The 27,895-nt window shown below is 53.9% G+C and overlaps 1 protein-coding gene and 1 non-coding gene across 2 annotated transcripts; both read left to right on the top strand.

Moving 5' to 3' along the window:
- The first annotated feature begins 7,776 nt into the window (after nucleotides 1–7,776).
- On the top strand, nucleotides 7,777–27,441 carry LOC119111855 (DNA-directed RNA polymerase II subunit RPB2). Its single transcript, XM_037235692.1, has 22 exons — nucleotides 7,777–7,941; nucleotides 10,292–10,515; nucleotides 11,286–11,490; nucleotides 11,796–11,923; nucleotides 12,403–12,561; nucleotides 13,287–13,451; nucleotides 13,584–13,780; nucleotides 13,988–14,107; nucleotides 14,464–14,650; nucleotides 15,117–15,273; nucleotides 15,557–15,683; nucleotides 16,176–16,287; nucleotides 16,506–16,660; nucleotides 17,335–17,557; nucleotides 22,982–23,251; nucleotides 23,663–23,854; nucleotides 24,120–24,309; nucleotides 24,813–24,949; nucleotides 25,193–25,306; nucleotides 25,805–25,965; nucleotides 26,263–26,458; nucleotides 26,897–27,441. The coding sequence occupies exons 1-22, from the start codon at nucleotides 7,926–7,928 to the stop codon at nucleotides 26,990–26,992; spliced, it is 3,531 nt and encodes a 1,176-aa protein (XP_037091587.1). The 5' UTR covers nucleotides 7,777–7,925; the 3' UTR covers nucleotides 26,993–27,441.
- TRNAS-GCU (transfer RNA serine (anticodon GCU)) lies at nucleotides 21,146–21,227 on the top strand. Its single transcript has one exon. It is a non-coding gene; the product is annotated as a tRNA-Ser (tRNA).
- Nucleotides 27,442–27,895: the final 454 nt, after the last annotated feature.

A 27,895-nucleotide genomic window follows, 5' to 3' on the forward strand; every position in this document is an offset into this window, starting at 1 on the left:
TTGTAGAGCGCAAATCGATGGCTAGATGCCGACATATTCAAATACGACGCAATAGAAAAATGCATTTTTGGCGGGATATACCAATAACTAGGTCACAATGAACGTCCCACGAAAAGGCAAATACTTGAATCAATAGCCGACGTTTATCTTGCCTACCATGTTTGAGTGAAAAACTAGTAAAAACACGTATCGTGTGGGAGATTAAACAGTACCTGTTCCTCGTCCGCCATTTTCGGCTGTTTATTTTTCGTCTAGTGACGAATACTATCAGAAGTCGGATCAAGGTAAATATCAAACAATATCAACCTTATTTCAACATGTTACACACCTGAAAAGGCACTCCATAAAATCGTACGGCATACTTTGTAAGTGATCAAATTACGTTTGTTGTTGAAATATGATATCCACACATCTTATTCCTTACAGTCGAGACCCAAAACGCACATCGACGCACTATGGCGATGTATTTATTTAAGTCGCGAATTGGTTTTGGCGGGTTTTGGCAGATCGAGCATTCATTTTCAAGCTCGCTTCATTACGGTCGAGGCCAGGAGTTAAGCCAGTCTTTCTTGAACAAGGAGAAGACTTGAGCCACCAAATCCGTAGGGGCAGAGGCAGTGGCGTATTTATAGGGTAAGGGGCGATCCCAGTCAGTATTTCCTCTTGGCTCAAGCCGGGCCCCAGACGGGGGACTGGGTCCAATGACGCAGGCATCACCCGTGCGGCCCGAAACGACTGTTGGCGCCGATGATTAAGGGCCCGAAGGGCTGACCAGAGCTCACATTTGAGGGGCTTGGCCCTGCGGGCCGGACCCTCGAATGCCAGTCAGAGGGCCCTTTGCGCCACTTGGGTCCCTGGTGCCACTTGGGACCCTTGTGCCACTTGGGCCCCTCGTGCCACTTGGGCCCCTCGTGCCACCTGGGCCCCTTGTGCCACTTGGGCCGCTAGTCGGCGAGAGCCTCTTTGTCGGTCAGGCACCACCAGTACCGAATTGTGGGCTCTGTATCGGCCTCAGCCGGGGGCCCCGTGTTGGCAAGTGGCCCCAAGTCGGGGGATTATCGCAGCACCTAATGTTCGTAACCACTAATGTATCATAATATCTATTGTTCGAAACACCTAATGTATCACAACTACTAATGTGTTATAACATCCAATATATCACAACCCCTAAAGGGCCCGAAGGGCTCGAGGGCTGGCTGCAGGTTACAGAAAGAACGGCCCCCAGCCATAGGACCGTGACCTGAAATGTCGGTCAGAGGGCCTCTTGCACCCTTTGGGCACCACTGGCGCAGCGCATTCCTTTCTTTCGGCTAGAGACCACCAATACTGAACAGCCGGCTCCGTTTCAGTCTCATTTCCCGAGCAGGAATAAGGCTGGGCCGGGATTTGCATTGGCCGGGGTCCCCGCAACAATGAGGGACTCCTGCGTCGGTCAGGGGTCCGCAGTGCCTTACTGGCCGACAAGCGGCAACGAGCCCAGGGAACGTTTGCCGAACAGGGACGGAGGCGGGACCCCGCATGTCAGGGGTACTCTTTTGTTGGTTACTGCGTTTCAGCATTTCAGTATTTTTGCGTTTCAGCCAGGGGCCTGTTAAGCCGAAGTGAAGTATCTTTGCCAATTATTGGGCTCCTACGGCGATGGGAATCTTGGTGCCGCAATGAGATCTCCTGTGTTCATCCGGGGCCAGCTGCGCGGTTCAGAAGCCCTCCCGCGTCAGGAAGGGGACCAATTTTCCGTATATCCCATTGAAATCCTCCGGATCGGCTAGGGGACCCGCCTCCGTGTCGCTAAAATGACAGCCGGTAGGTGTGGCGCGTTGATTTGGCGCGCGGCGTGTTTATCCGCCGCGGGCCACATGTTTTTTTTTTTTCAATGCGTGACCAAGGCTTTTGTTTGTGAGGTTTGGTCCGGGCGCTCGTTCCGAACATGCGCGACAGGATGATCAGTAAGGGACGGCCAGTTAAAAACACCGACCCCCTCGGAGTATGGACACGTTACACAGTACGTCTACACGTTCGACCAGTACATGGACACGCTCAGACAGAACATCGACACTGAGAGTCGGCGGTCGGGGGACATTGACACGGACGCGGTGATGAGAGACGATATCGGCCTGGCGTGCCGACGGCCGGACGCTCGGCGCCTTAACCTCAGCAAAATGTCAGCCCGGCGCGGAAATGGCTAACCCTTCGGTGATTCCAAGACCCCCGCCTTTTTATCATAGACGATTAAGAAGGCACGTTCTGTAGGAATGTTGAGTTTACGTACCTGTACATTATTTTTAATTTGTTGTATATTGTGGAGTTTTTTCGCGCTTGTTTTGCATCATAGTCACTAGTGTTTCTAATGCACAACTATGTAGCTAACGTATTGTTAAATGGTGTGCCGACTCCCGCGTGGTATTGCTTTTGCGTCTCAATGAACATTCTCTTGGAAAATAGCAGGCCAGTAAAAGATGCGCGGTCTGATTTTGTACCATGAGAGAGGACGTGGCATGGTCAGGTTCATGCTCTCGACGTTAGTATCTCTATCTTGCATAGCTCGTATACCGCGTGCAGCTTGGGACGACTGTGAGTTTTCCACGAGTGTAGTTAAAGGCTTTTGCCACCACGGGTTAAATGCGTCACAAAGGCCTTGCGTTATGACTCCTTGCGCAGAGCGATGGAGAAAGTCCTTGTCTTGTTGTTGTCTAGTTGTCTAGCCAGTGGGTCGGTGGGTTGAAAAGTCTCACTCCCTACAACAGTTGGGGAGTTGGCTGTTGGTCGATCTCTCTGCGACTCACAGATGAGGGCTAGCCGCTAGTCAGAGTAGTGGTGGCACGTGTAGGGTACCGTTGGCGGATTCGCGGCTCGCAGAACGTGGAACTTGCTTTTCAGCGGCCTTGTTACAACTCCCAGGAGATGGAAGTCGGGAAAAGGCGTTGGGCTGTCGGAAAAGTTGGTTGATTTTTTCCGTTGATGGATTGACATATGGCCACAGAAGGGGGTTTGCTAAGATGACCATGATTCACTGACCCTTAGCAGCGGCAGTGAATTCGGTCACTGGGGGTACTGTTGTCAGAATTATTACAGCGAATCCAGAAGGCGAGGTTCGCACATATGAGCCGATGAGAGATTCCGGCGTGCCAATGTGGGACTCTGGCGACAAAGTATTATGAGCCGAGTTGGGATTCCGGCGTGCCGGCGAGGGATTCTAGCATCATTCAGTAACGGTAGAGGGTGGGGCTACCTGTTGATGCCCCGGTGAGTCTTGCACCAGGCGGCTACGTATTACTGGGACTAAATTCCGAGGTATACGTGGCGTATGACTGTACGGTTCCGCTCATAGTTCAGGGGGTCTGATCGCTGCACATAACTTGCAGACTGTGTGTAGCGACCGCACTAAAGGCCTTCCTTTAATATGACCGGCACCATCTGCAGTCGCCAGTTTCAGTCGGCTTATGACACGGGATTGCCTCGATGGTAATTACCTACGGGTCAGTGCAGTATGCCAACTAGTCAACAGCCGCCAATAACAATCACATGTATATTCAATGTAAACAAATATGACTTTTGCTGGCAGACCTATTACTTCAACGAGCTTTTTTCGCGAGGTTGATTATAAGTGAGTACAGCCACCATCTTAAAACAGATATGCATAACATTATATATTATACAACGTCATGTTCGAGTACGTAACTTCAAAACCATACAGGAGCTTATCATATACACTTACCAAAAAACCATACACACAAAGCCTGCGGTCAGCCATGGCGCTTGTCGCATTTATTCAAACTGGGATTTGGGAATCTCGTGATTGCCGTTTGGTGTCGGTGAGAAATCCGTCGAGTGAGCGTGGCAATATTGCTGGAAAAAATGAGGAGCCAATGCTTCCAGTTACGCGGAGGGCAAAACAAAGTTGAAGGAAACGACGACGATATAACCGAAAAATCCCCCGTGTAACATAAGTACCTCGCACTGGAACGGAGTAGCCCTTCAAACCTTGACCAGGAACCAAAATGTGCCTCTAGTGTTCTACTCACGGGCCCTTGCCCGGAAAAAGTAAGGGGTCATATGAGTGTTAATAGAGTAGATCAAAATGAGGTAAAATGGGGCAAATATCTACCCTTGCTTGCCTGAGAACGGTCATGCTTATGCACAATCGGCTAGTGACAAAACTAAGTCCTGTCCTGTCCAAAATGTCCTGACCTCTCAAGGTCGCCCTTCAAGATCAAACGAAGGCCCGAATGTCGGGGAGCTCCTCGTCGCCGAAAAAAATACCGGCCAATGTAAACTTTTCAAACACAGAATACTCATCACCGCATAAACTTCCGTCCGTCAAAAAGTCAGGCTTGTTTTGTCTCTGAATGATATCATCGTCAATTTCGTCCCTAAGTTGTTACCATCGAGCCTTTGAACCACTGTGAAATAGATCCCTGGGGTCCGGTGCTGGTATTTTTTCCAGGCTTCAGGAGCCCAGCGGAGCCCTGCGGAGCTTTGATCCTTGCTTGGCTAAGGCACCAGCCTATTTGTTTCCGTTTTTGGGCGTGACCAGGTAGAATAGAAGAAAACAGCACGTTTCTTATCCTGCTCCAAAGTAATTAATGAGTAGTATTTTGAACGAGTTTGTGCTTCTGACGTGCTTGCCGTGTCGCTTCTATAGTGGTCAAAGAACCGGAAAAAGACGAATATAGGCTCGTCGCGCAGGTGCAAAAGCCGCAGCGTGCTTGAGGAAGTGGTGCAGAAAATTTCGCGTGCTTCGTTTCATTTAATTTCTACGGAGCACCAGCAAATCTTTTAAAGGCCATAAATGTCATCTATCAATCGGACACCGGTTTTTAAGTTACGCTACAACATGAAAGCATCAAACTTGTGCGATATGTGTGGACAGTGCGAGACGCATTTGGTTTTAAGACTACTAAGTTGCAGCATGTCCCTCATGTAACCTGAAGAGACCCCATTTGATCCATTTATTATCTCTTTTCGAGCTCGTTAGTTCTCATTCCTGGTCGCGTAGAAGCTGTGTAACCTTAACGCTCTGTACGGAGACGTCTGGGGTAGCGCCTCTAGAGGGGCAGGAAGTCAATTGCTCTCCTGTCATTTGTCAAGGGAGTAAATATAGCCCCTTCCCGTCCATTCTTCGCAGTGTGTGGCCTGACCCGCAAGAACCCATTCCTTATGTCGTCAAACTTGATCGCCTTCTCATGACCCTGCACGCCAGATCAGCCACAGCTGCATGCAATTTTAGCTCGCGGCATGGGCTCAAAACTTAATTCGTTTAATGGCGACGCAGAGGAGAACCAACGCAACAGTAATGTGTCGTGGACATCGCATTCGCCTGGATTGAATGGATCCAGCTCTTGCCACAGTGACTTTTGCGAATCAAAACGCACCACACCCGCGAACCTTTCGCCGCGCTTAGGGCCGTACTATAAACGGTGGTGGTGCAGACCTGGAAGGAGTATGTGAACCCTGTTATACTCAAGCAGTGTGTTGTTGGAATGTTTCTATCGGAACCGCAATTAATGGTGAGATTTATGCTATGCGATCATTTTTGTCAGCAAAAAGAAAAAATGAATCGGGCGTCCAAGCCGTGGCACAGCTGTGGAAAAAGTACACCACCTGCTATCAACCTGCCAAGCTTTTGTATCTAAACGTACACACTTATACATACTGGTAGATTTTCTAGTCACTTGTTTTAGAAAATAGTATGCACTTTGCTGACTACTAAGAAGAAGCTACGAAACTGTGATAAGCTTTTTCCGCCGGCATGTGAGAATGGATGTCCTTCCACACTGAGAGCGAGGGGGGGTGATGGTCATTTGGATGGTTTCGGACAACGCCCACAGGGCCGACGTTAGACGTCCTTGCCACCATGCCCGGTTCTCGCGTCCCCCATGCCTAACGGTGATGAAGCGCAAGGCGCATGAGGAATTCATATGGCACTGAACATTTGCAAAACTCCAATCATTAGACGCATGATTTCCCATCCTTTTTATTCAGTTGTTACAATGGTTTTCTCACCCCGTCCCCCCAATCAAAAATTGATGGCGCAGCCACCGCTACGTAGGCGTTTTCAAATACAATGTGATTACCCGCTAATTACTCATTTAGCATGATACGGCACGTTATATCAAAACGTTCAAATCAGCTCTATCTCGCATTTATGTGCCAGTGGCGCGTTTGTCCACCGTTAGGATGACCCTTGGCCGGTCCCTCTTGAGCGAAATCCTGGCTACGCCACTGCCTTTGACCTCTGGCTACAGGTCACCATGTCTGGGCAGAATATGCTGTTGACCACGCCATATCGGATGATAGTGGTAAAAGTGGTAAGCCACATAGTAGCAATGGGTTTGTGGCGATCGGCCCAATAGACTCGGATCATCAGGATATCTGCAATATGTGTTTGCTGCTTTTGGGGTGTTATTGTAAACCTTTGACTGAACCCGAGGTCACTTTGCGCTGGAAAGGAAAGCTTATCGTGGCAAATTCAACCTATATCGTAGTTTATAGTTTATAGCATCCTGCTGCATGGACTGGCGAATGCATCGTAGCGATCGATCCAGGAGGCTGGGTCATGGCGTTGGCTGCAGCCAGTTTCGGCAATTCCTTTTGTGTGGCCTTTGACCTGGCCAATGGTCACCATGGTCTGAAAAGATAGGTCATCTACCGTGCTGCATGGAGAATGGACAATTATTTTGAGGCGATAGGTCCCATCTGAAATTCCATAGACCTAGTGCAGAGAGCTGTCTTCAAGTATTTTATGAACTTGACATTTTTGGCAACCTTTTGCCCGCATCAAGGTCAACATATTCTGAACAGGGGTGATATTCACCATGTCGCTTTAAATGGCGCAGATTGCGTAGCGATCTGTCCCAAAGACTGGGAGCATGACGTTGTATGTATCCAATTCAGACGTGTTTAGGTGTTTTTTTGATGACCTTTCACCTGGCCCAAGGTCGCAATGTTCTGGCGAAGATAGGTATTTACCATGGTGCACCCGTTGTTCAATATTTTGTAGCAGGCAGCTCCGTAGGTTTGCACCAATTGGCTGTCGGCAACCTGATTTTTTCGGTTTCAGGTGTTTTTGATGACCCTTAGCCTAGCACACGGTGACCATGTTCTGGGGCCGGTAGATTGTCGACCATGCAGCACTGAATGAAGGCAATTTTATGGCGATCAGTCACTTAGGCGCATAGCATGGCTTTGTCTGCCAACAAATTACGGCAGCTTCGGGCGCTTTAATCACCTTCAGCCTGACCCAAGACCACATCTTTCCTCATCATGAGCTTCTCGACATTGCTGAGTCGATTGATTAAGGCCTGGTAGCGACCAAGCCAAAAGGCTGGGTCTTAACGGGTTTTGGCGTTTTGAGTAACTGTCGACCCGATCCAAGGCCACCATATTCTACAAATGCAGACCTGTTCTGCATATTTTTTTTCATGTCGTTTTCTCACGTCTGTTCTACAGATATTCCAGAGATATTCTGCCACATTTAACGGCCACGGCGCATCAACTGGGAACGAGCTTGTGGGCGGTGGTTTAGTGTGAGCTGTTGCGTAATTTTTTAGTTTTTGAAGCTTTTCTTGATTTTTAAGTCGGTTAAAGCCACCATGATCTGTCAACGGCTGGTTATCAATGATGCCGCAGTGAAAACGAAATATTTTGCAGCGATCAGTACCAGAAGATATTAGCGTTGAGCTGTTGGTAGGATTTATCCGTCGTTTAGTCCCTGCAGATTTATTTCACCTAGGCTTGCCGCGGTGCCAGCTGTCGCCGTCAGTGCGCTGCGGCGTTCGCCGGGGTTGGCGTGTTTTGGAGGGCCGGGGGAAGTGGGAAGGCGATACTGTTGCTTATCTATTTGATCCAATTGCCTTGATCTTGTTTTGTTCTTCGGATCGATATTTGTGCCTGGCATACAAACCAAGCAAGAAGCAGCCGCAATCATGTATGAAGAGGAAGGTAAGTTATTTCTGTTATAGCTACTTAGCATGCGGACTACAAAAAAAGAACATTACGCCGAAGATGTCCGGCGTAGCATCGACATCCCGGGAGTAATTGCAGTGCAGGCATGGCGTAGATACCAGAGACCCAGTTTGGTGCATTCCTGCCGCTGATTTCAGGTTGCATAAAGCCAATGTTTCCAAGAAATTATAATGTTGGTAAGACACTTCTGTGCCCCCACACAATTTTGTCATGTAAGAAGCAAAATTCAGTGCAATTTAGCTTTTTATGAGTATGGTGCATACACACTCCAGGAGCAGTGCATTGACATGCAAGCATCTTATACAGGATTAATTTTCTTGCAGATGTTAGTACTGAAGCAGTTCTTGAAGAAGGTTGTCAGGAGAGGCCTGTGCTTTAGACATTTTATAGTTGCAAGTGCATCCAGTTTCCAGTTGCAGACTTACCTTAATGCTGACAAGCAAGACATGATCAGTAGCATATGCTATTTATTTACATGGATTTCATTAAAAACCTACCTTTTGTCATGACCAACCATTTATATTTTGCATAATTTGTCAGCATTGATATTTTGCAAGGTGTTATGGATTGTTCCAACCATTTCCCCAAGATGGAATTAATGATGATGTAGCATTGTGCATAACCATGAAGCTGCAATGTCCTTAGACACAAGTTATTCATAAATTATGAGTATAGCACTAGGCAGGTATTGCAGTTTATGGGAAACAGCACAAGGTGCCCAGATTCTGCCATCTAAATTGCATCTTTCTGTGCAATCTTACAGCAGATATCTATCAGTTTAACACTGTTTGACATGGGGCTTAGAGGCCATAAGCATGTGATCAATTGCAAATTATAGCCAGCATGAACAAGATATTCCTTTTTCTTATATACTTTCTGAAGACATAGTGCACAGGGTTGGGCACACGTCTGTGTGCTTCTAGTCACAATCCATTGGGCATGTTTATTTGCTGTGCACACAAGTCTCCTTTTAGAGACAATGCTGTGCAAGTTGGTCTGTCATAAAAAACACAGGTCTTTTTATCAGAAAATCAAACCTTACTGCCTTCATTTATTTGCATGTTTTGTCAAATCATTTTTCTCTTGTGTGACTTTGATGGTTAAGGTGATGAAAAATGTGCAATGCAGCCCTTATTTTTTGCTCAGATTTCTTCCTTGCTTCCTATATGTTGCAGATTACCCCTATTTCATTTGTAGTGTAACACAGCATAGTTTTATGTTCTAGCATATGCAGCACCAGTTCCAGATTTTGGTTCATTTGAATCAGCTATGGTAGAAGCAGGAAGTCTGTTTATGTATAATGTAGGAAAAGTACATTTCCACTGTCAGAACATCTGCTAATTGCTTGTAATGGACACACAGACCCAAACTATGGCAGCATATGCTTCATATAAAATAAATTGGTGCAAGGCATCAAATGCTTAGCTGCTGCCCATGAATCTCGAGAGGCAGTCATGAGCTGCTTCTGGTCTGTTGTTGCCACAACAAAGTATTAAAACTTCCCACACTTTGCAGACTGACCTTTGATACTGTAGAGGGCATAGTAAATGTGGTAAACAGATAATGGCTGGCACTTTCATTCAAAAACTAAAAGCATAGTGTGTGGCACAAAACAAGAAAACATCCCATGCCTTCCCCATTCACACAATGTTGCTCTCACACCTTATGTAGTATCTAGGAACTGTCAGCACTGAAGTCACATGCATCAAGTCATGCCTTTGTTACTTGAGGGAACATTGATGCACACCTCTCAAGTCATGGACAATATATGCAGATTTTCAGAGCTTCAATATGTGTTGATGCATGCTATATTATTGAAAGACAACCTAAACTTGAACAAAAAAATATACCTCAGTTTAGTGATTGAGACAATAAAGGTTTAACTTGTCTGTGCTTTGGCATCTAAAAATCAGCATGAATATGCAACATGGACCTAGAGTCCTCCACTCAAGCAAAAACATTGTTAGCCCACTATACATATATCCTCTGGGTTGGCAATAAAGTGATGGCTATCATGTACAATGGTTGTGATTCAACATGGTAACTCTGTATGAAGTATGAGGCAACCTGATGGCTAGGTGCAGATAATGGCCACTGTATAGTAGTCATCAGGCTTGACTGGCATTCTGGAGCACAGATTCAGTCCTGCTTAGCCAGCTCTTCATATGTGCCTTACCAGGCACAGGAATTGTAACTGAGAATGAATTGCAGGTGTTATGGTGAAAGGTTGTTTTAAAGCAATCACAGCAACCTGTTATTTCTGCCCGCTTTCATGTATAGTGGTATTTGCAGTGTGCAGTAGCATTTTTAATTAATGACCTTTCAGATATGTATGAGGATGAAGAGCAGGAGGAGATCTCCTCGGAGCTCTGGCAGGAGGCCTGCTGGATCGTCATCAACTCCTACTTCGACGAGAAGGGCCTGGTCCGGCAGCAGCTGGACTCGTTCGACGAGTTCATCCAGATGTCGGTGCAGCGGATCGTGGAGGACTCGCCGGCCATCGACCTGCAGGCGGAGGCGCAGCACACCTCGGGCGAGATCGAGACGCCGGTCAGTGAGCACGCACGGCTAGCGGAGCCAGCTGCCGGTCGGCCGGCCAGTGTGAGACATTGCACTCCTGCTGCCTGGCGTTCAGCGCTGCGTCGCCCGTGAGGTTGCCGGGTTGTTCGTGAGACGGCGAGGTCGTGACTCCGTTTACGGCGACGATGAGCTCGTGACGGTACACGGTGGGGTCGTGGAGTCAGTCAGCGTGATGGTGCGCTCGTGATGTCAGTCAGCGAAGCGACGTTTTCGTGACTCCAGTTAGGGGACAGTGAGCTCGCGTCCCCGGCTGATGAGGAGTTGGTGGTGCCAGTTAGTGAGTAGGTGAGGTCAGGAGGCTGGTCAAGGAGGTGGTGAGTTAACGTCACTAGTCACTCTGTGAGTTCGAAACTTCAGTTGAGTCCGGTGTGACAATCTTTGAGGCGGTAGCTTTAGATTCTTGTCAGTGATGATACGTTTTAGAGCCCATGCAGTATGATGATGGGTCAATGTCAATGGGTCAAAGTCAATGCCCAGTCGGTGGGATAATGAGTTCGAGAGCTCAGTCAGTAGGACTGTGATTACGTATCAGGTGAATGCTATGGTACCCCTCAGATCAGTACCCCGCATTGCTTTTTCGGAGCCTTGAGGATTTTTACCTTGGGACAATGACGAGGCATTGCTGATATGTTGCAAACCATAGGATGTTCGAGCCCCCCAAAACCGGGAATGTACAGGGACCGCGAGGCTGGTGCGACGGTCTGGGCCGCGCGTGACCCACAGCGTGCTGTGCTCCCCAGCCGCGCTACCTGCTGAAGTTCGAGCAGATCTACCTCTCGAAGCCGACCCACTGGGAGACGGATGGCGCGCCGAGCGCCATGTTCCCGAACGAGGCGCGCCTGCGCAACCTGGTCTACTCGGCCCCGCTCTACGTGGACATCACGAAGACGGTCATCAAGGACGGCGAGCAGCCTGTTGTCACACAGGAGCAGAAGACCTTCATCGGTACGGCGCGGGCGGCAGGGCCGGGCGCGTCGCCGCGTGCTCAAAGGTCGTCGAGAGCGCGGGGGCGAACAGGTTGACGCTCAGAATGATCGCTGCCGTCCACGCGCCCCCAAGCCCAAATAAGAAACATATGGGCTGCGTGCGTGTGTGTGTGTGTGCGTGCGCGCGTGCGTGCGTGCGTACGAGCGTGTCTGTGTTATGTATGCGTCCGGGAGGTCGTGTGCCCCGTGCGTGCCGGCGCGCTCCGGCCGATGCGTAGCGATGGTTCGGTGGTAGGTCTGAGACGACCGTGCGGTGTTCGGCAGGCAAGATCCCCATCATGCTGCGCTCCACACACTGCCTGCTGTCGGGCCTGACGGACCGCGATTTGACGCAGCTCAACGAGTGCCCGCTCGACCCGGGCGGCTACTTCATCATCAACGGCTCGGAGAAGGTGAGGGAGCCGCGGGCTGGCCGGCGAACGACGATGTGGACTCTGGCCGCCAGAGGACAGAGGACCTGGCGGCGCGCGCGGCTGCCAGGTCCGGTGCGCCGCCAGGTCCGGGGCGGGGCTGGTAGGGGGTGTCGTGAAGTGGAGCGATGGAAAGTCGTGATCGCCAGGTATGCCCCTGTGCTCTTGACTTGACTTGACTACGATTCGTGGTTTACTGCCCTTGTTGATATGGCTCTGAAATGTGAGTAATCTCTGTGCTGCTGTGTGCTTCTTGAAACAAATGCCAGGTTCTGGGGGCTACACTTATGCACATTGGCATTACATTGGTAATGCGGTTCATATTTTGTTGTTGGAAAAACATTCCGAAAAACAGTGCCTTGAATTTGAGCGGCCCAGCATCCTTTGATACAAATATCGGTTGCGTGTTACTGTTTTGCCATGCGCTTGGAAGACACACGTACAAAGTTGTCTTGCTTCAGGTTCTCATCGCCCAAGAGAAAATGGCGACCAACACGGTGTACGTGTTCAGCATGAAGGATGGCAAGTACGCGTTCAAGGCGGAGATTCGCTCGGCGGTGGAGTACTCGTCTCGGCCCACCTCTACGCTGTGGGTCAACATGCTGGCCAGGAGCGGACAGGTGGGTGGGCCGCAGAGGCCAGCGGCAGTCTTACCGACGGCCGCTGCAGCACGTGTGCCGGTGTCCAGGTGGCCCATGTGATGCTCCGCAGAGGCGTGGCGCCAGGCCGTCTTACGGGCGGCCGCGGCAGCACGTGTGTTGGTGTCCAGGTGGCTCGTGTGATGCTCCGCAAAGGCCTGGCCCCCGGCCGTGCTACCGTCGGCCGTTGTAGCACGCGTGTCGGTGTCGAGGTGGCACCTGAGTTAAGATATCATACATGACGTCATCATCATCATCATCATCATCATCATCATCATCATCATCATCATCATCCTGACATCACACATATGAGTCCAGAAGTAATAGTCGTTTTCGATATATAATTGGAAGCAAATCAGTACAACTTAAAATGGGTCACGTGGTAGCACCATCTCAATCACAAAACACGTTGCTGTGCGCATCATTTAACTTGTTCGAAACTGGTTCAAAAGTTGAAATTGTGTCATTCGTTTTTTGGTGGCGCCATAATTTAATAAACGCTCATTTTGGAATTGATTCATCTTAGTTAGGTTAGGTTAGGTTAGGTTCTTAGCAATTTGCGCGTGTGCAGATGCCTGTATCTACGACGCGTCAAACTCGACGCCCACGTGCAATACCGTCGTCGTTTTGCTCTTGCTCGTGCTCGCGATGGCTGCCATTGCACGATTCGGCCTGTGTCTCCAAGACGACCACTGCCTGTTTTCCAGAACGTGAAGAAGTCTGCGATCGGTCAGCGGATCATCGCCATCTTGCCGTACATCAAGCAGGAGATCCCGATCATGATCGTTTTCCGAGCGCTGGGCTTCGTCGCCGACCGGGACATCCTCGAGCACATCATCTACGACTTCGACGACCCCGAGATGATGGAGATGGTGGGTGGAATGGGCGGTGATGGTGCGATAGGGCCCCCGCGGCCGGCCCGGTACCGACTGTGATGTTCGGCAGGGGCAGGGCAATCCCTGTGGCCGGGCGAGACGTTAGTCGCGTCCGTTCGGTGCTTCCAGGTGAAGCCCTCGCTGGACGAGGCGTTCGTCATCCAGGAGCAGAACGTGGCGCTCAATTTCATCGGCGCTCGCGGAGCCAAGCCGGGCGTGACGAAGGAGAAGCGCATCAAGTACGCGCGCGAGATCCTGCAGAAGGAGATGCTGCCCCACGTCGGCGTGTCCGACTTCTGCGAGACCAAGAAGGCTTACTTCCTCGGGTAGGCACGCTTTTTTCGACATTGCCCGATTTTTCGTCGGCATGCGTTAAGCGGGACAACCTTAAACCATACACAGAGTTAATGATCGTTTAGTGCCATAGTGTTGAGCAGTATTCGCGCCGGCTGCCCTGGGGCTGGGGTGTAGCTGTTGACCTCGTGCCGTCCGCGCCGTGCCGGCCGTGACCTGGGTACGGTCGGTGGCCTCAGGTACATGGTGCACCGTCTGCTGATGGCCTCGCTGAGCCGGCGCGAGCTGGACGACCGTGATCACTACGGCAACAAGCGGCTGGACCTGGCCGGACCGCTGCTGGCCTTCCTCTTCAGGGGGTACGCACGGCACGGCAGCCGCTCGGGCGCCGCGGCGTCCGCCAGGCCGGCCGGCCACGAAACTCGTCAAGCTGTCCTGCAGCAACGTTTCCTGCGTGGTTTGGACTATGACCTACAGTCTGCAGAGCTCGTTGGATGTCAAGTGCTGTGTTTGCGTAGGCCAAACATCCTTTTTCGGCACATTACCCATGGTTAAGCGATTTTTGACCAGTAATTTTGTATCATATATTAGTAAGACGATGTGTACTTATCTACTATGCGCGCTACAGATGATATTGTTTGATGGTGAATTCAGCAGCCCGGAGTCACATGCTACTATGTTTCGGAGCCCTCCAATGATGGCGCACCGCTTTCAGGCTGTTCAAGAACCTGCTGAAGGAGGTCCGCATGTACGCCCAGAAATTCATCGACAACGGCAAAGACTTTGGCCTGCACCTGGCCGTCAAGACCTCCACCATCACGGACGGCCTCAAGTACTCACTGGCCACCGGCAACTGGGGTGACCAGAAGAAGGCGCACCAGGCGCGCGCCGGCGTCTCCCAGGCGAGTGGCGGCGGCCGGGCCGCGGCGGCGCGCCGAACGGAGGACCACGCCGGCTGCCGACCGGAACGCCAATCCGGGCGGCGCGCTGCTCGCACGCCTGACCACGGGGGAGTAGGCGCTATATTGTTTCGGTTACTATCAGGAGTCATTGCGCCGTTGAGAGTGGTGTTGTGAGCGACGAACCGTGCAGGCGGGGCGGCCAGTTTTGTCGGTGGCAATCGAAGCGGAGTGCACGGCGTTATAACGCTCGCCGTGGCGATCAGGGATGGTATCCCCGTCCCTGGCGTACTGTCGCTCCTGGTATGGGGCCGCAGCGTTCGAAATAATAACGGAAGCCCGCTGTCGCGGATGCGCTTTTGCGGCCACCGAAAACAGTACAGTGGCGAGTGATGTTGCGAAGTCGGTGGCGAGCGTACCATGTCGCCGGGTGGTGACGTGCCGTGTCAACTCTTCCGCCGCCGCGCAGGTGCTGAACCGGCTGACGTTCGCCTCGACGCTGTCCCACCTGCGACGGGTGAACTCGCCGATCGGCCGCGACGGCAAGCTGGCTAAGCCGCGCCAGCTGCACAACACGCTCTGGGGCATGATCTGCCCGGCCGAGACGCCCGAGGGCGCCGCCGTCGGTCAGTTCCGCGTCCCGTCGGTCAGGGCAGCCGCTGATGCGCCTGCCGGTGTTCTGTTCAGCCGGTGCTCGCCGCTGTCGTCGCCGCTGTTGATCAGTTGGCGGCTCCCACCGCTCGCTCCCTATCGCGTGAAGCGCCGTGTCAGCACGAGTGTTGCCTGCAGTGGATCGGATGCTGCAGTTGTGGGGGCGGCGCCGGGCCGGCCGCCGCCGCCGCCGCCCGTCCGATGACGCTCAGGCCGCGCCCGCGGCGGACTGACGGACGCGTGTGTGGCGGCTCCCAGGTCTGGTGAAGAACCTGGCGCTGATGGCCTACATCTCGGTCGGCTCGCAGCCGTCTCCCATCCTCGAGTTCCTGGAGGAGTGGAGCATGGAGAACCTGGAGGAGATCGCGCCCAGCGCCATCATCGAGTCAGTGTCCAGACAGACGGGCGGCCGTCTACGGCACTGGTGTAGCCGCTCAGTGCTGCTGTCGCGTTTACTGTGGCGATACTGCCATCTCATTAGGGCCGGCAATAGGACGCTGATGCTGGATTTGTGCCAGTGCGTTGTCTTATGCGGAATTTGTTGCGTTCATGTGTTGTTTTTCCTCCATGCTCCGGCTGTGAAGGACCGCATTGTGTGGCCGTGTCGCAGGTGGATGTCATTGTTTATCTGAAAGTCACTGAAAATCAAAACATTCACTACATATTGCTGTGTTGTTTGATGAGGTTCCTAGCTAACTCACGGTATTGCTCCATTGTTGTTCGCTTACCAAACATTTATATGATCAGAAATGTGGAAGATGCGCTCCCATTTGCCTGACCGGTGGTTACAGAAATATCGCTCACAAAAGGGTCTCGGAAGGAGTGTCACACCGTCAGCATAGCTGAGGTGCTTAATCCGGCCTCTGCTCATCCGCAGCGCCACCAAGATCTTCGTGAACGGTTGCTGGGTGGGGATCCACCGGGACCCGGAACAGCTGATGACCACCCTGCGCAAGCTGCGCCGCCAGATGGACATCATCGTGTCAGAGGTGGGACTGGCGCGCCGTGTCAGAGCCCGTACCCGAGCCGCGATCCTTACGGGCTGGCGACGGGCACCAGCCGTGTGGACGGATCGTGGATGTGCTTCACCAGGCGACCCTCGGGGAGGATCGGAACTTTGGGGGGCATGGCTGATGGCCGGTGCCGGTGGTACTGGGATGCAGCTGATCAGCATGTTCCGCCGGCCGTGACCGCCCGCCGTCCCCAGGTGTGCATGGTGCGGGACATCCGGGACAGGGAGATCCGCATCTACACGGACGCCGGCCGCATCTGCCGGCCGTTGCTCATCGTGGAGAAGGGCCAGCTGCTGCTGAAGAAGCGGCACATCGACATGCTGAAGGAGCGGGAGTATAACAACTACAGGTACGCCGGGGTCTGGCGTCCAGCTCGGGCATGCTCTCCTCCCCCCCCCCCCCCCCCCCCCCCATTGCTTCTCACCTGGTCGCAGGGACGGCGGTGAGGGGTTATAGGCACTTTGCGAACAATCCGCCGAAAGGGTCAATTTTTACCGATGTAGACCGTTGAAGCGTGATTAAATGTTTGGGGAACTCTGGTTGCGTGTATTCGGTGTAGTGATTTGGGCCTCTCTCGCATGGGAAGCATTCACGTGGACGGGGAGTCACGCAGACAGCACAACCGCTGATTACCTCAGACCCTCGTGTGCCGCGTGCTAGTTTACGTCGCAGCGGACCAGCGGCGGCTGCTGCTGCTGCCCGTCCCCGCCTGCCGACGCCTCATTCCTGCCCGCTAGGCCCTCGTCCCCGTCCTTGGGATCCCGTCCCCGCCTGCTGGGGCCTTGTCCCCGCCTGCTGGGGCCTCTTCCCTGCCCGCTGAAGCCTCGTCCCTGTCCGCTGGGGCCTCATCTCTGCTGGGCCTCGTCCCTGCCCGCTGAGGCCTCGTCCCGCCCGCTGGGGCCTCGTCCCTACCGTGCGACAGGCCCGCTGAACGCTGCGACATCCTTCTCTTGAAATATGGTGTGCACCGGAAGCCTGCCGTCCGTTCTCGCGTGAGTCTGACGCGGCCGGCCGTCCGACCAGCTGGCACGACCTGGTGGCCTCCGGCGTGGTGGAGTACATCGACTGCCTGGAGGAGGAGACCACCATGATCGCCATGACGCCGGACGACCTGAGCGGCGAGAAGGACAACGTCTACTGCACCACCTACACCCACTGCGAGATCCACCCCGCCATGATCCTGGGCGTCTGCGCCTCCATCATCCCCTTCCCCGATCACAACCAGAGCCCGAGGAACACGTACCAGGTGGGTGCTTGGCCGGCCAGGCTGGCTCGCCCTGCGCTGCCAGGCGCGGAATGAACGACCGGCTCTGGCAGGTTGTGGTTATGGTGGTCATAGGCTGTGGTTATGGCGGCCCATGAGTGGTTTTGGCTCAGCTCAGGAACCGGTTGTCTTGGTAAACTTTTGGCCACCGGTTAGGAAGGCGACAGAAAGGAGATCGGGTGGCACTCACATTCACAAGATCATGTTCTTGATGCCTGGATCAATCCTCCGCATTAGCAGTTCATCCGCATTTGATGCTCTTATAGTTTGATAGCTTACTTACGCACTGACATGATGGCAGGCATTTTCATTTGTCATGAGAAACGACCGATTTGACGCGCGGTGCTTCGCCATTCAGCCTTTGTACGGGGCAACCTGTCGGCGGACGGGGGATGCCGGCCAAAAGCCGACGGGTCCAGCTGGTTGCTACCAAAACTATGGTACAAAACCGACAACTTCCCCCGTTGTTCCCAGCCGGTCGTTTATCCGTTTATCGTCCCAACCAGGCCCAGTGCTGTTTTAATTCAGCGATCGGACGGGAACGGCGTATTCAGCGTGGTATGGTCGTTGCCGGGTTGGTCTGTCGCCGATGGCCGAGCAAATGTTGCCGACGGCTGGGTCAGGCGTGCTATTGGCTTTGGTATTACTATTATTTTACTTTTTCTGTGAAGACGACCGGTGCTGAAGATGCTTGAAATTTAGCGGGATTATGGAGATGAACTGGACCCCTCGCGCAATAGTATCGGGCGCAGCTCCCTCGCCGCCTGCCACGAGCGCACGGCGTTGTCTGTTTTGGCGTTTTTGGGCCATTTGGGAGCATAGATGTTTTTGTTGGTCAAGTTGTTACGGCGGCTGAACTACAGCGCAATGCAGATATCGCATTCGCAAATAGGCATCCAGCTGTAGGAATTGTCCGTTCCTCTCGGTAACAAGACATCCGGCTGCACAGGGGACCGAGCGTGACTTGGTGAGGTTTGATATATTAGGGTTAGAGCTGGTCGTCCGGACCATAGGCGCGGCCTGGGGAGGGGCACATGGGGCTGTATCTCTCCCCCCCCCCCCCGCCGCCCCCGTAAGAAACAAGCGCTTTTTTCTTCACCACAACAGCACAAGTCCGCAATTAGGAAAGATATTTCGGCCTTGCACTTCAGTGACTTTCAGGGGCAGTGGCATGTTGCGTTCAATTGCCAGATGACATGGTCAGCGCATAGCCCAGAGGACAGGGACGTAGTTGCGCGGAATAAGTTAAGATAGCAGGTTGAGGGGAGAAAATGGGTACACCCACCCCAAACTGTATCCAAAAGTGTGTTTCTCCCTGAGTTTGACCCTTTTTCATGTTGGGGCGTGGGGAGGCGGGGGCCTTTCCAGCTGAATAGGAAGCCGTATTCCTGTTAGTGGCTATAATATTCATATTACCTTACACACATGTTCAGCACGCAGCTGAGATAATTTGGGCGCCAGGACGGACTAGCATCGGCTGCCCATCGATACGTCAGGCGCTGTACCTAGTAGCATTTCTAGTCCCTGCAGTTTGCGCGCAGTGCGTAAACTCTGCGAATGGGCTGGGACTTGATCCTGAAATGATTCACTTCCGTAACAAATCCTGGAAGCCTCCCCCTTCGCAAATCCTGGCTGCGCCCTGGTCCCGCATTGGTATTCCGCATAAGGAATAGCCAATTTCTCGGCAAGTCAGGCAATATGTTTTAGGGTGTATCGGATTTTTGCACTCAAGGATTCGTGTCGAAATTTGATGACATATGATTTTGATGACAAGTAAGAGGGTCTCGTGGATTCTCCCCATCGGGCTGAGATGTCTGCGTTATGGTTGGGTAATGTATTGTAGATGTTAGGCACGTCAAGTTATGCTTGGATGATGTTTGGTAGATATTAGGCTTGTCGATATTTAATCGTGTTTTAGGCCAGGGAGCGGATAACAAAATACTGCTTGCAATTTGGGTGCACAGTATATACAGTTGATTGTCCCGTATAATGCAACTTATGTACGCTTTTGCATTCAACCCGGTCGTCATAAGCACCCCGTTTTCCGCACTCTGGTGTGGCGCGGTTTGTTAACCTAGCCACTGTATTTATGTGGGGGACTGACGGTGCTCCGCCACGGAAGACGGGATAGGCGGGGGGGGGGGGGGGGGGGGGGACAAGGTTCCTTTTCCCGACGTGCCTCTTTTTAAGTGCCGGATTATTATCCTTGTCGGATAAAATTATTAAGGCCGTGTGTGTTTCGTAACGAAGGGCGTACTCAGCGTAGTGAGATCTCTGTGGGGGTCGCCACTTCCGAATATGCTGCTGACCGCCTTCGTGTGCAGAATGTCTGTCTCGTTTGCTGGTCGTGGGCGCCGAGGTCACCAGTACGTGATCCGTCTGCCCGGTCTTCGATCCCTGGCTGGCTCATCTGCAAGCCATCCTGCTCAGTTGGCGATGCGTCACGTGCACACATGTGCCGGGCTGCCAGCGGTAGTTCTTGGCCCCAAGGCCGGGTTCAGAATGCCGCCTTCGGGATAGGGGTGGGGGTGGGCTGACGATTTTCAAAAGCTGACTCGAATTCTAAATTGAGCAGATGTTTGCCCAGCTTGGGTCATCTTGCGGGGTCGTGACTTGTTTGTCCGCCCCCCTCCCCCCCCCCCCCATGAGTCTGTTCCGGCCTATTCTCAGTACCCCGTCATGAAGACGAGACTCCGGATCCCGGCTCCTGCTGGCTCCCTCATAAACCTCAGCCCGGGGTTACCGGATCCCACCGGTTTTGCAAACAGCGGGCTCAAGTCCCTGGCCATCATTGGTTCATTAAAAAAGACATGGGCAGGTGGTTCCTATTCGCTGCTTCACTGGCAATATACCATGATTCTTAGTTCCTGTCAGCTTTCTACACAAAACACACCCTGGTTCCCATTGGTCCTTTCACAGGCATCACTCACCGGTTCCAAGCCATCACTGGCTCATTCACAAAGGCCAGAGCCTGGTTGCGGTTTCCATTCGTAAGCTCACAAAACATTAGAACTCTTTGTTTGCTTCTGATTGGCTTGTTCCTTAGCACCAGCTCGGGATAGCAGCCCGAGATCATGGGATGCCACTGAAGATATGGCGTCTGAAATAAAAAAATATTCGGCTAATGTGCCGTCATATTTACTTGTTCTTGTTCGACCCGTCGGCATAATTCCAGGCTAAGTCTTGATATTTGCTAGATCCCTATGCATATTCTGAGCCAGATCTTGCAGACATGTGCCTAGGACCCCACAAAATATACCAGAGTGTCATAAGGATAGAAGACTGTGGCATCCTGTATCCACCTTTGAGACCCAGGCACATGTCATCCTCGTTCTTGCCATGTCTCGATGTAGTGTTACGCTGGATTCTGGTTCTTGCTGCCGCTCCGGCTGGATTTCCAATTGTTTTTTGCATGCTTCTTGGTTCTGGCGGTAGGAGACAGGAAGTGATCGTCAAGAAGAAATCTTAAAAACCATGCAGATGCCATGTTGCACGCTTATTACATCGGTGTTAGGCTGCTGTTGCTGTATCGTACGATTTGCCTCGATGTTGGAGCCCGGGCTGCCAACGGACGAGGTGGCCGAGTGGTTAAGGCGTTGGACTGCTAATCCAATGGGCTCTGCCCGCGTGGGTTCGAATCCCATCCTCGTCGGCTGTTTTCACTTGCCATTCTGTGATGTATCGTGCCTGATTGAAAGCAGTCAGTTTCCCACGCACTTTGAAGGTTTCGTGGCTTGCAATCGTTCTCAATATCTTTGCTTCAAACCCAAGGCCTCTTTTGGATGGGATTTTTGCCAGTTGCTCACCTTCACCGAATCGGGGCCACAGTAGCTTTTCCACGTGAAATGCGGCATCGTTAGTTGTACAGTCGTATTTCGTACATCGTTGTTAGGAACGTTTGGTAGAGCAAATCGAGCATGCTTTATCCTTGTGTCACAAATTATTACATCTTTGAGAGACCTACAATATATAGTTCATTGTTGTCACGAGATGTATGCAGTACGCGTGCCGTGATGGCGGGAAGACGGTATTGGAATAACTGGGGGCTTATTGCACGTGCTTCCTGCAGTTTCCCAGCGGTTGATGTGAGCTGTGGCATGACATTGCGTTTGAGGGTCATGCCCAGTAGGCATTAACTCCTCCCGCTGTATCTCCAGTATCCCCAGCGCCGCAGCAAAAAAAGTCGAAAAGGCACCTCCCAAAACTACGTTGCCGAGTTCCTGGTGTGTTATGTTACGTAATTTGGCGAAAATGTCGGTTGCTGCGGCTGATCTGACCGCAAAATTATTAACAACTTTGCACTAGGGACGGTGAAAATGTTTACATTCCATCATACCATTATACTATGTGTATGCCCAGCCCGGTCCGCGAATATTGTAATATCGTATGCTAAAAACTATGCTCAAATCGCTCCCATTGAATACGCCACCCGCAGATATTGCTTGGTGTCCTGGCAGGGAAGCAGGATTAAGTCTTAAGTCAAAGCTCATCATCAACTTACCACTGTCAGTTAATTTACTGCTCGAAAGCTGGAAAGCAATGCTCCACAAACACACGGCAAACTTAAATTCAGGGCCTGACTTATGTGTCCATTAGGCTGCAGTTGGATAAGTATTACCTTTTCCCTATTGGGTTTGGTCTAGTCGTCACTGGCATAATGCGATTTCACTGTTTTTGGGAAGACATACTCTCGTTTCGCAAGTTATATTTCATGACAAATGCTTACGGCGTGGTTTTCATTTTCGCACGTCCATAACTTAGCTAAAACTCTTATTGCGCAGGCAATATCTTACCCTGAGAACTGTGTACATCCTGTAAAACAGAACGCAAAAATGCATGCTCTGCCAGCAGCGAATGTAAGTTGGCACTGGTATGCAAAATGCAGTTGACGTTATCTCTGACAGGTGTGATCTCAATGGAAGATTATTCATCTTGAATGAAAAAGTATGGGGCTTCTTATAAGGTGGTGGAGATAGTAGTGTGCGGTACATTTTGTCACGCTTTTTGAGTGTTTACGATTATACGCCATGGGATTCGGGCCAGTCTGATAACTTTGGCGACGGGAAGACTCTATATCCTCCGTTGTATGACATGGTAGCATCGCATATCCGTATTTTTGGTAAATAGTCGAGTGTTATGTTGACCGACAAGCGACTGGGTCCCGAATTATTGGTAAACAGGCGAGAGTGCTGTTGACCGACAGACACTGGCAGGGATTATGGCGTTGAGGTCACGTGACCACTGCTTCCGTGCGTAGTGATTCCTGGAGGTCGCCCCGCAGTTTGTGATGCACAGTGTTTCTATGTTGTACGGCCGCTGCCGACGCTTCCGCATTGTTGGACCGCACTCCCGCCGTGCTTGGCCTCGCCCGGGCCGCCGCTCACGCGTGCTCGTCCCCCGTTCCAGAGCGCCATGGGTAAGCAGGCCATGGGCGTGTACATCACCAACTACCACGTGCGCATGGACACGCTGGCGCACGTGCTGTTCTACCCGCAAAAGCCGCTGGTGACCACGCGCAGCATGGAGTACCTGCGCTTCCGCGAGCTGCCAGCCGGCATCAACTCGATCGTGGCGATCGCCTGCTACACCGGCTACAACCAGGAGGACTCGGTGGTCATGAACGCCTCGGCCGTGGAGCGCGGCTTCTTCCGCTCCTGCTTCTACCGCAGCTACAAGGTGGGCCCGGCGCGGTGCGGACCGCCGCGCGGAACCGGAACCGGGGCCTCGACAGACGCGGTCAGGGAGGTGACCGGAGCTCAGTCGACCGGTGGTTTGCTGCCGGGTGATGAGCGCACGAGTAAACTAAACCACGGAGCGGTCTGTATTTGTCCAGGAGCAGCGTAGTTGATTCGGTGTGCATAGCTGGATTTCGCGGGTGGTGACTGTGCCCACCAGATACGCGCCTTTTCGCCATACTTCACCCGTCTTTTTGCCGCCTGCGTGTGAGCTCCTCGCATTGCTGAGTTTACCACCGGCCAACGCGACGAGCGTTAACTCCCAACGCATGATCACGACGGCCGCTGTGTCCCAGCTCCCTTGTGTGACGTCACCGTCCCGTCTTGTGACGTCACCACCGGTCGCGGACAGGACGCCGAGACGAAGAAGATCGGAGACCAGGAGGAGACGTTCGAGCGGCCGTCGCGCGACACGTGTCAGGGCATGCGCAACGCCATCTACGAGAAGCTAGACGATGACGGCATCGTGGCGCCGGGCGTGCGCGTCTCCGGCGATGACGTCATCATCGGCAAGACAATCGTGCTGCCCGAGAATGACGACGAGGTGGGTGCGCGGCGTCGGCTGGTGGCGCCGCTGCCGGCGGACGGGACGTCGTGTTCCGAGTCGGTGTGCTCTTTACACGCTGGCCCGTATGGTTTGGTGGGTTTGTGTTAGGTTTGTGTATCGTTGCCTCCATAGCCGAATTGAAGGCGTGGTCGTGGCTGAGGGGAGCGCCACTGCGAGCCGCGGGTGGCGGAGCCTCTATGTACGGCGTCCGTGTGCCCTCGTCGGCGCGAGCGCGTCTCACCTCCGCGGCGCCCGCCGGCAGCTGGAGGGATCGGCCAAGCGGTTCACCAAGCGAGACGCCTCCACCTTCCTCCGCAACTCGGAGACGGGCATCGTCGACCAGGTGATGCTGACGCTCAACAACGACGGCTACAAGTTCACCAAGATTCGCGTGCGCTCCATTCGGATCCCACAGATCGGCGACAAGTTCGCCTCCCGGCACGGGCAGAAGGGTGAGCGGCGTCAGGCCCGGCCGCCGCGCGGGCTTCAGCTGCCCGCACGGAGCCGGCGCTGGGTCACCGTCAGCGTTGTCCGCACGCTCGGTTTGTTTTGGCGCAAGGCCCACAAATCGTTATGGCCGTTAGAATCGCAGACGGCTCCTGTTTGTGGGAATCCTGTAAGAGATTTTGTGGTGCGATATTCGTGTGCGGATGGCGCCGGTTGATGGTCGGCTGTCCGCCGTAACGCTGCGTGTCGCCTGAGACACATAGCGTGGGCGGCGTGCGGCCAGCACAGCTGCCATGCCTCCTGCTGCGTATTGTGTCCTGCTGCGTATCGTCTCCTGTTGTGTATTGTCTCTCGCTGTGTATGGTCTCCCGCCGTTTAGTGCCTCCTGCTGTGTATTGTCTCCCATTGTCTAGTGTCTCCCGCTGTGTATTGTCTCCCCTTGTCTAGTGTCTGGTAGCACGTGGTGCCACAGTGAGCAGCCGTGTGACGGCCGCCGCCGCGCCGGCAGGTACGTGCGGTATCCAGTTCCGGCAGGAGGACATGCTGTTTACGTCTGAGGGCATCACGCCCGACATCATCATCAACCCGCACGCCATCCCCTCTCGGATGACCATCGGCCATCTGATCGAGTGCCTCCAGGGCAAGGTGAGGACGGGTCGCGGCGGACGCCGCGCTGGTGCACGTAGGGCGCGCTGTCGACGAGAGAAATCCTGCTGCAACGTTAACCCCCCGACCCGCTGTGATCGGAGCAGGCAAGTGCTGTTCTGCACAGCGCTACAGTGTTCCCACCCTCAGCGGCGTTATGTCGCCCGTCTTAGATGCTCCTCCAGGCCCTGTGGGACAGATCTGGTGAAGGCCATTTAAAACCGTCTTTTAATTCTCACACAGGTCTCGGCGAACAAGGGCGAAATCGGCGACGCCACGCCTTTTAACGACGCCGTCAACGTGCAGAAGGTGTCGGAGCTGCTCAAAGACTACGGATACCACCTGCGAGGCAACGAGGTACGGCCGGCGCCCGTCCGCCCTAGCCCGCCTGACCTCGCTAGTCGGGGCAGCCCGCACAGTCGGTCGGTCGGGCGGCGTCGGGCGGAGCGGGTCGCACCATCAGCTTTGCCTTCTACCGGGAACTGGCGGGCGTATGTCGATAGTGTCACCTCGCTGAGCTGGTGCGATGCTGTATGCTGGACAGGCCATTCAGATCAGACGTGAGTGATCTCGAAAGGCATGTAGCTACTATTTGCAATGGGGAAAATGAAGGTAGCAAGCGCAAAATAGCATGCTGTTTTCCAGGAGCGTTGCATTGCCTTTGATCGCGGTTCCCTGACTGTGTCCGTGGTCCGTCCTCACACGACGTGGTGAGATCGAGCTCATCGCGGCTGGGCGTCGTCACTTCCCGCTGTGGTGGAGCGTCCAGCGGGGTTTCGGCCGTCGCAGCCCCGACACTGCTCTGACTCAGTCTGCCCCCCCCCCCCCCCCCTCTGCCTTCATCCGCCCCCGCAGATCATGTACTGCGGCCACACGGGTCGCAAGATGCAGGCGCAGATCTTCCTCGGGCCCACCTACTACCAGCGTCTGAAGCATATGGTGGACGACAAGATCCACTCTCGGGCGCGCGGGCCCGTTCAGATCCTGGTGCGCCAGCCGATGGAGGGCCGCGCCAGGTGAGCGGCTCCTGTCGGCCCCGGAACGCTCGCCGCCGGCCGTGCCAGCCGTCCGTCCTCCTGGCTCGGAGCGGCGAGGACGGGCCGCCGGCGGACCGTCACCTGTGATCTGTGACTGGTTACCTAGTGATCTGTGATGGTGTCGCCTGGCCGGTGATGAGGTGCCGGTAAAGGAGGCTTGATGCCCCGTAAGCTATTGCCGCTACGGTCCATGAACTGGTCGGTTGGCAAGGCCTACGTGTTGCTCACGCACGCGTCGTGACGCGCACCGCGTGACCGGCGACCGGTGCCCAACAGGGACGGCGGGCTCCGGTTCGGTGAGATGGAGCGCGACTGTCAGATCGCGCACGGCGCCGCCCAGTTCCTGCGCGAGCGCCTGTTCGAGGTCAGCGACCCGTACCGCGTGCACGTCTGCAACTTCTGCGGCGTCATCTGCATTGCCAACCTTCGCAACAACACGTTCGAGTGCAAGGGCTGCAAGAACAAGACTCAGGTGCGTGCCGGCGGGAGGGCGCCACCACCGCCGCCGGAGCTGCCCGTCTCCTGCCGCCGGTGTCGCGTGGCTGTGTAATGGCCGGCCCGTGACGATCACGCCTTTCCGGTCCGCTGCCGGCCAAGAGCTGACACGTGTTACCCTCGCCGGGACGCCACATGTTCATCTGATCCCGAGCCTGGCGGAGGCTTGTCCGGAGGGAGGGGGCTCAGACGCCGTGCCTGGCTCGCCGCCGCCGCCGCCGCCGCCGGCTGCGTTGTCTCCGCGCGCGTGCGCGTGTGCGTGCGTGCGTGCGTGCGTGCGTGCGTGCGTGCGTGCGTGTCTGTCTGTCTGTCTGTCTGTCTGTCTGTCTGTCTGTCTGTTTGTTTGTTTGTCGGTGTCGGTGGTGTCTGTGTCTGTGTCTGTGCGTCTATGACACGGCGCCGCCCCTGCCCGCAGATCTCGCAGGTGCGCATCCCGTACGCGTGCAAGCTGCTGTTCCAGGAGCTCATGTCGATGAACATCGCGCCGCGCATGATGGTGCTCAACAGCTGAGTGGCCGGCCGTCGCTGGTGGTCCGTGCGGAGCGGCCGGCGCGGCGGGCGGCTGACCCCTGCCCCCCGGCCGGGCGGCTGCAGCGCCGGGGTCAGGGTCCGCCCGTCGGCTGATAGATCGCGGCGCAGGGTGGACGCCGGACGGCTGTCCCACGGCGGGTCAGGCCGCTGTCCCGCCCGGCCCGCGTGCTGGTCGGAGCGAGGCCGGCGGCGGGGAGGGTCGCTCGGCGGAGTGAAGACGTCGGGAGTGGCAGAGGGCCGGCTCCCCTGAGCTCTGTGATTGTGACGGGAGCAGAGAGTGCATGTTTTGCGCGCGCAATGGTGGAGTGCTGTTCGCTGGACATATCGGAACTATCCATTCTCCTTCCGGGATGGTCTTAACGCCACGTCATCGCTCTGTTCATCATTATCATCGCCAAATCGGTTCGCAATACACGGTTTGGCAAGCAGGCTGGCTGCGGCCTGTTTTCACTGGTGGCCGGTTCGGTGGGCGGCGAGCGGATGGAGGCTGGCTTGTTCGGTCAGAGTATAGCCAGTATGGCGTCTATTGTGGCGCTGTCACAAGCTGGCTGGGCGGCCGGTACAGCAGCCGCTGTGCGCCAGATACACACGCACGTGCGCACGCATATATATATATATATATATATATATATATATATATATATATATACATTGGAGTATTTATTGAACAGGTTGCTGCACGCATTGCACGCATTGCTGGTTGTACGCCGCGGCAAACCCAGAGTTTGCAACCTTGGTCAATTGTTTGAGGCTTTGCATCGTATTTGGTGGCATGGAGTATCACTGAAGCCACCAGATCACACTGGGCGAAATGACATTTTCGCAATCAGATCACGCTGGGTGGAGTGTCACTGGCGATCTGATCGTGCTGGGCGGATTGTCA

This window comes from Pollicipes pollicipes, unplaced genomic scaffold, assembly GCF_011947565.3.
Source record: "Pollicipes pollicipes isolate AB1234 unplaced genomic scaffold, Ppol_2.1 Scaffold_7261;HRSCAF=8764_pilon_pilon_pilon, whole genome shotgun sequence".
Taxonomy (NCBI): Eukaryota; Metazoa; Arthropoda; class Thecostraca; order Pollicipedomorpha; family Pollicipedidae; genus Pollicipes; species Pollicipes pollicipes.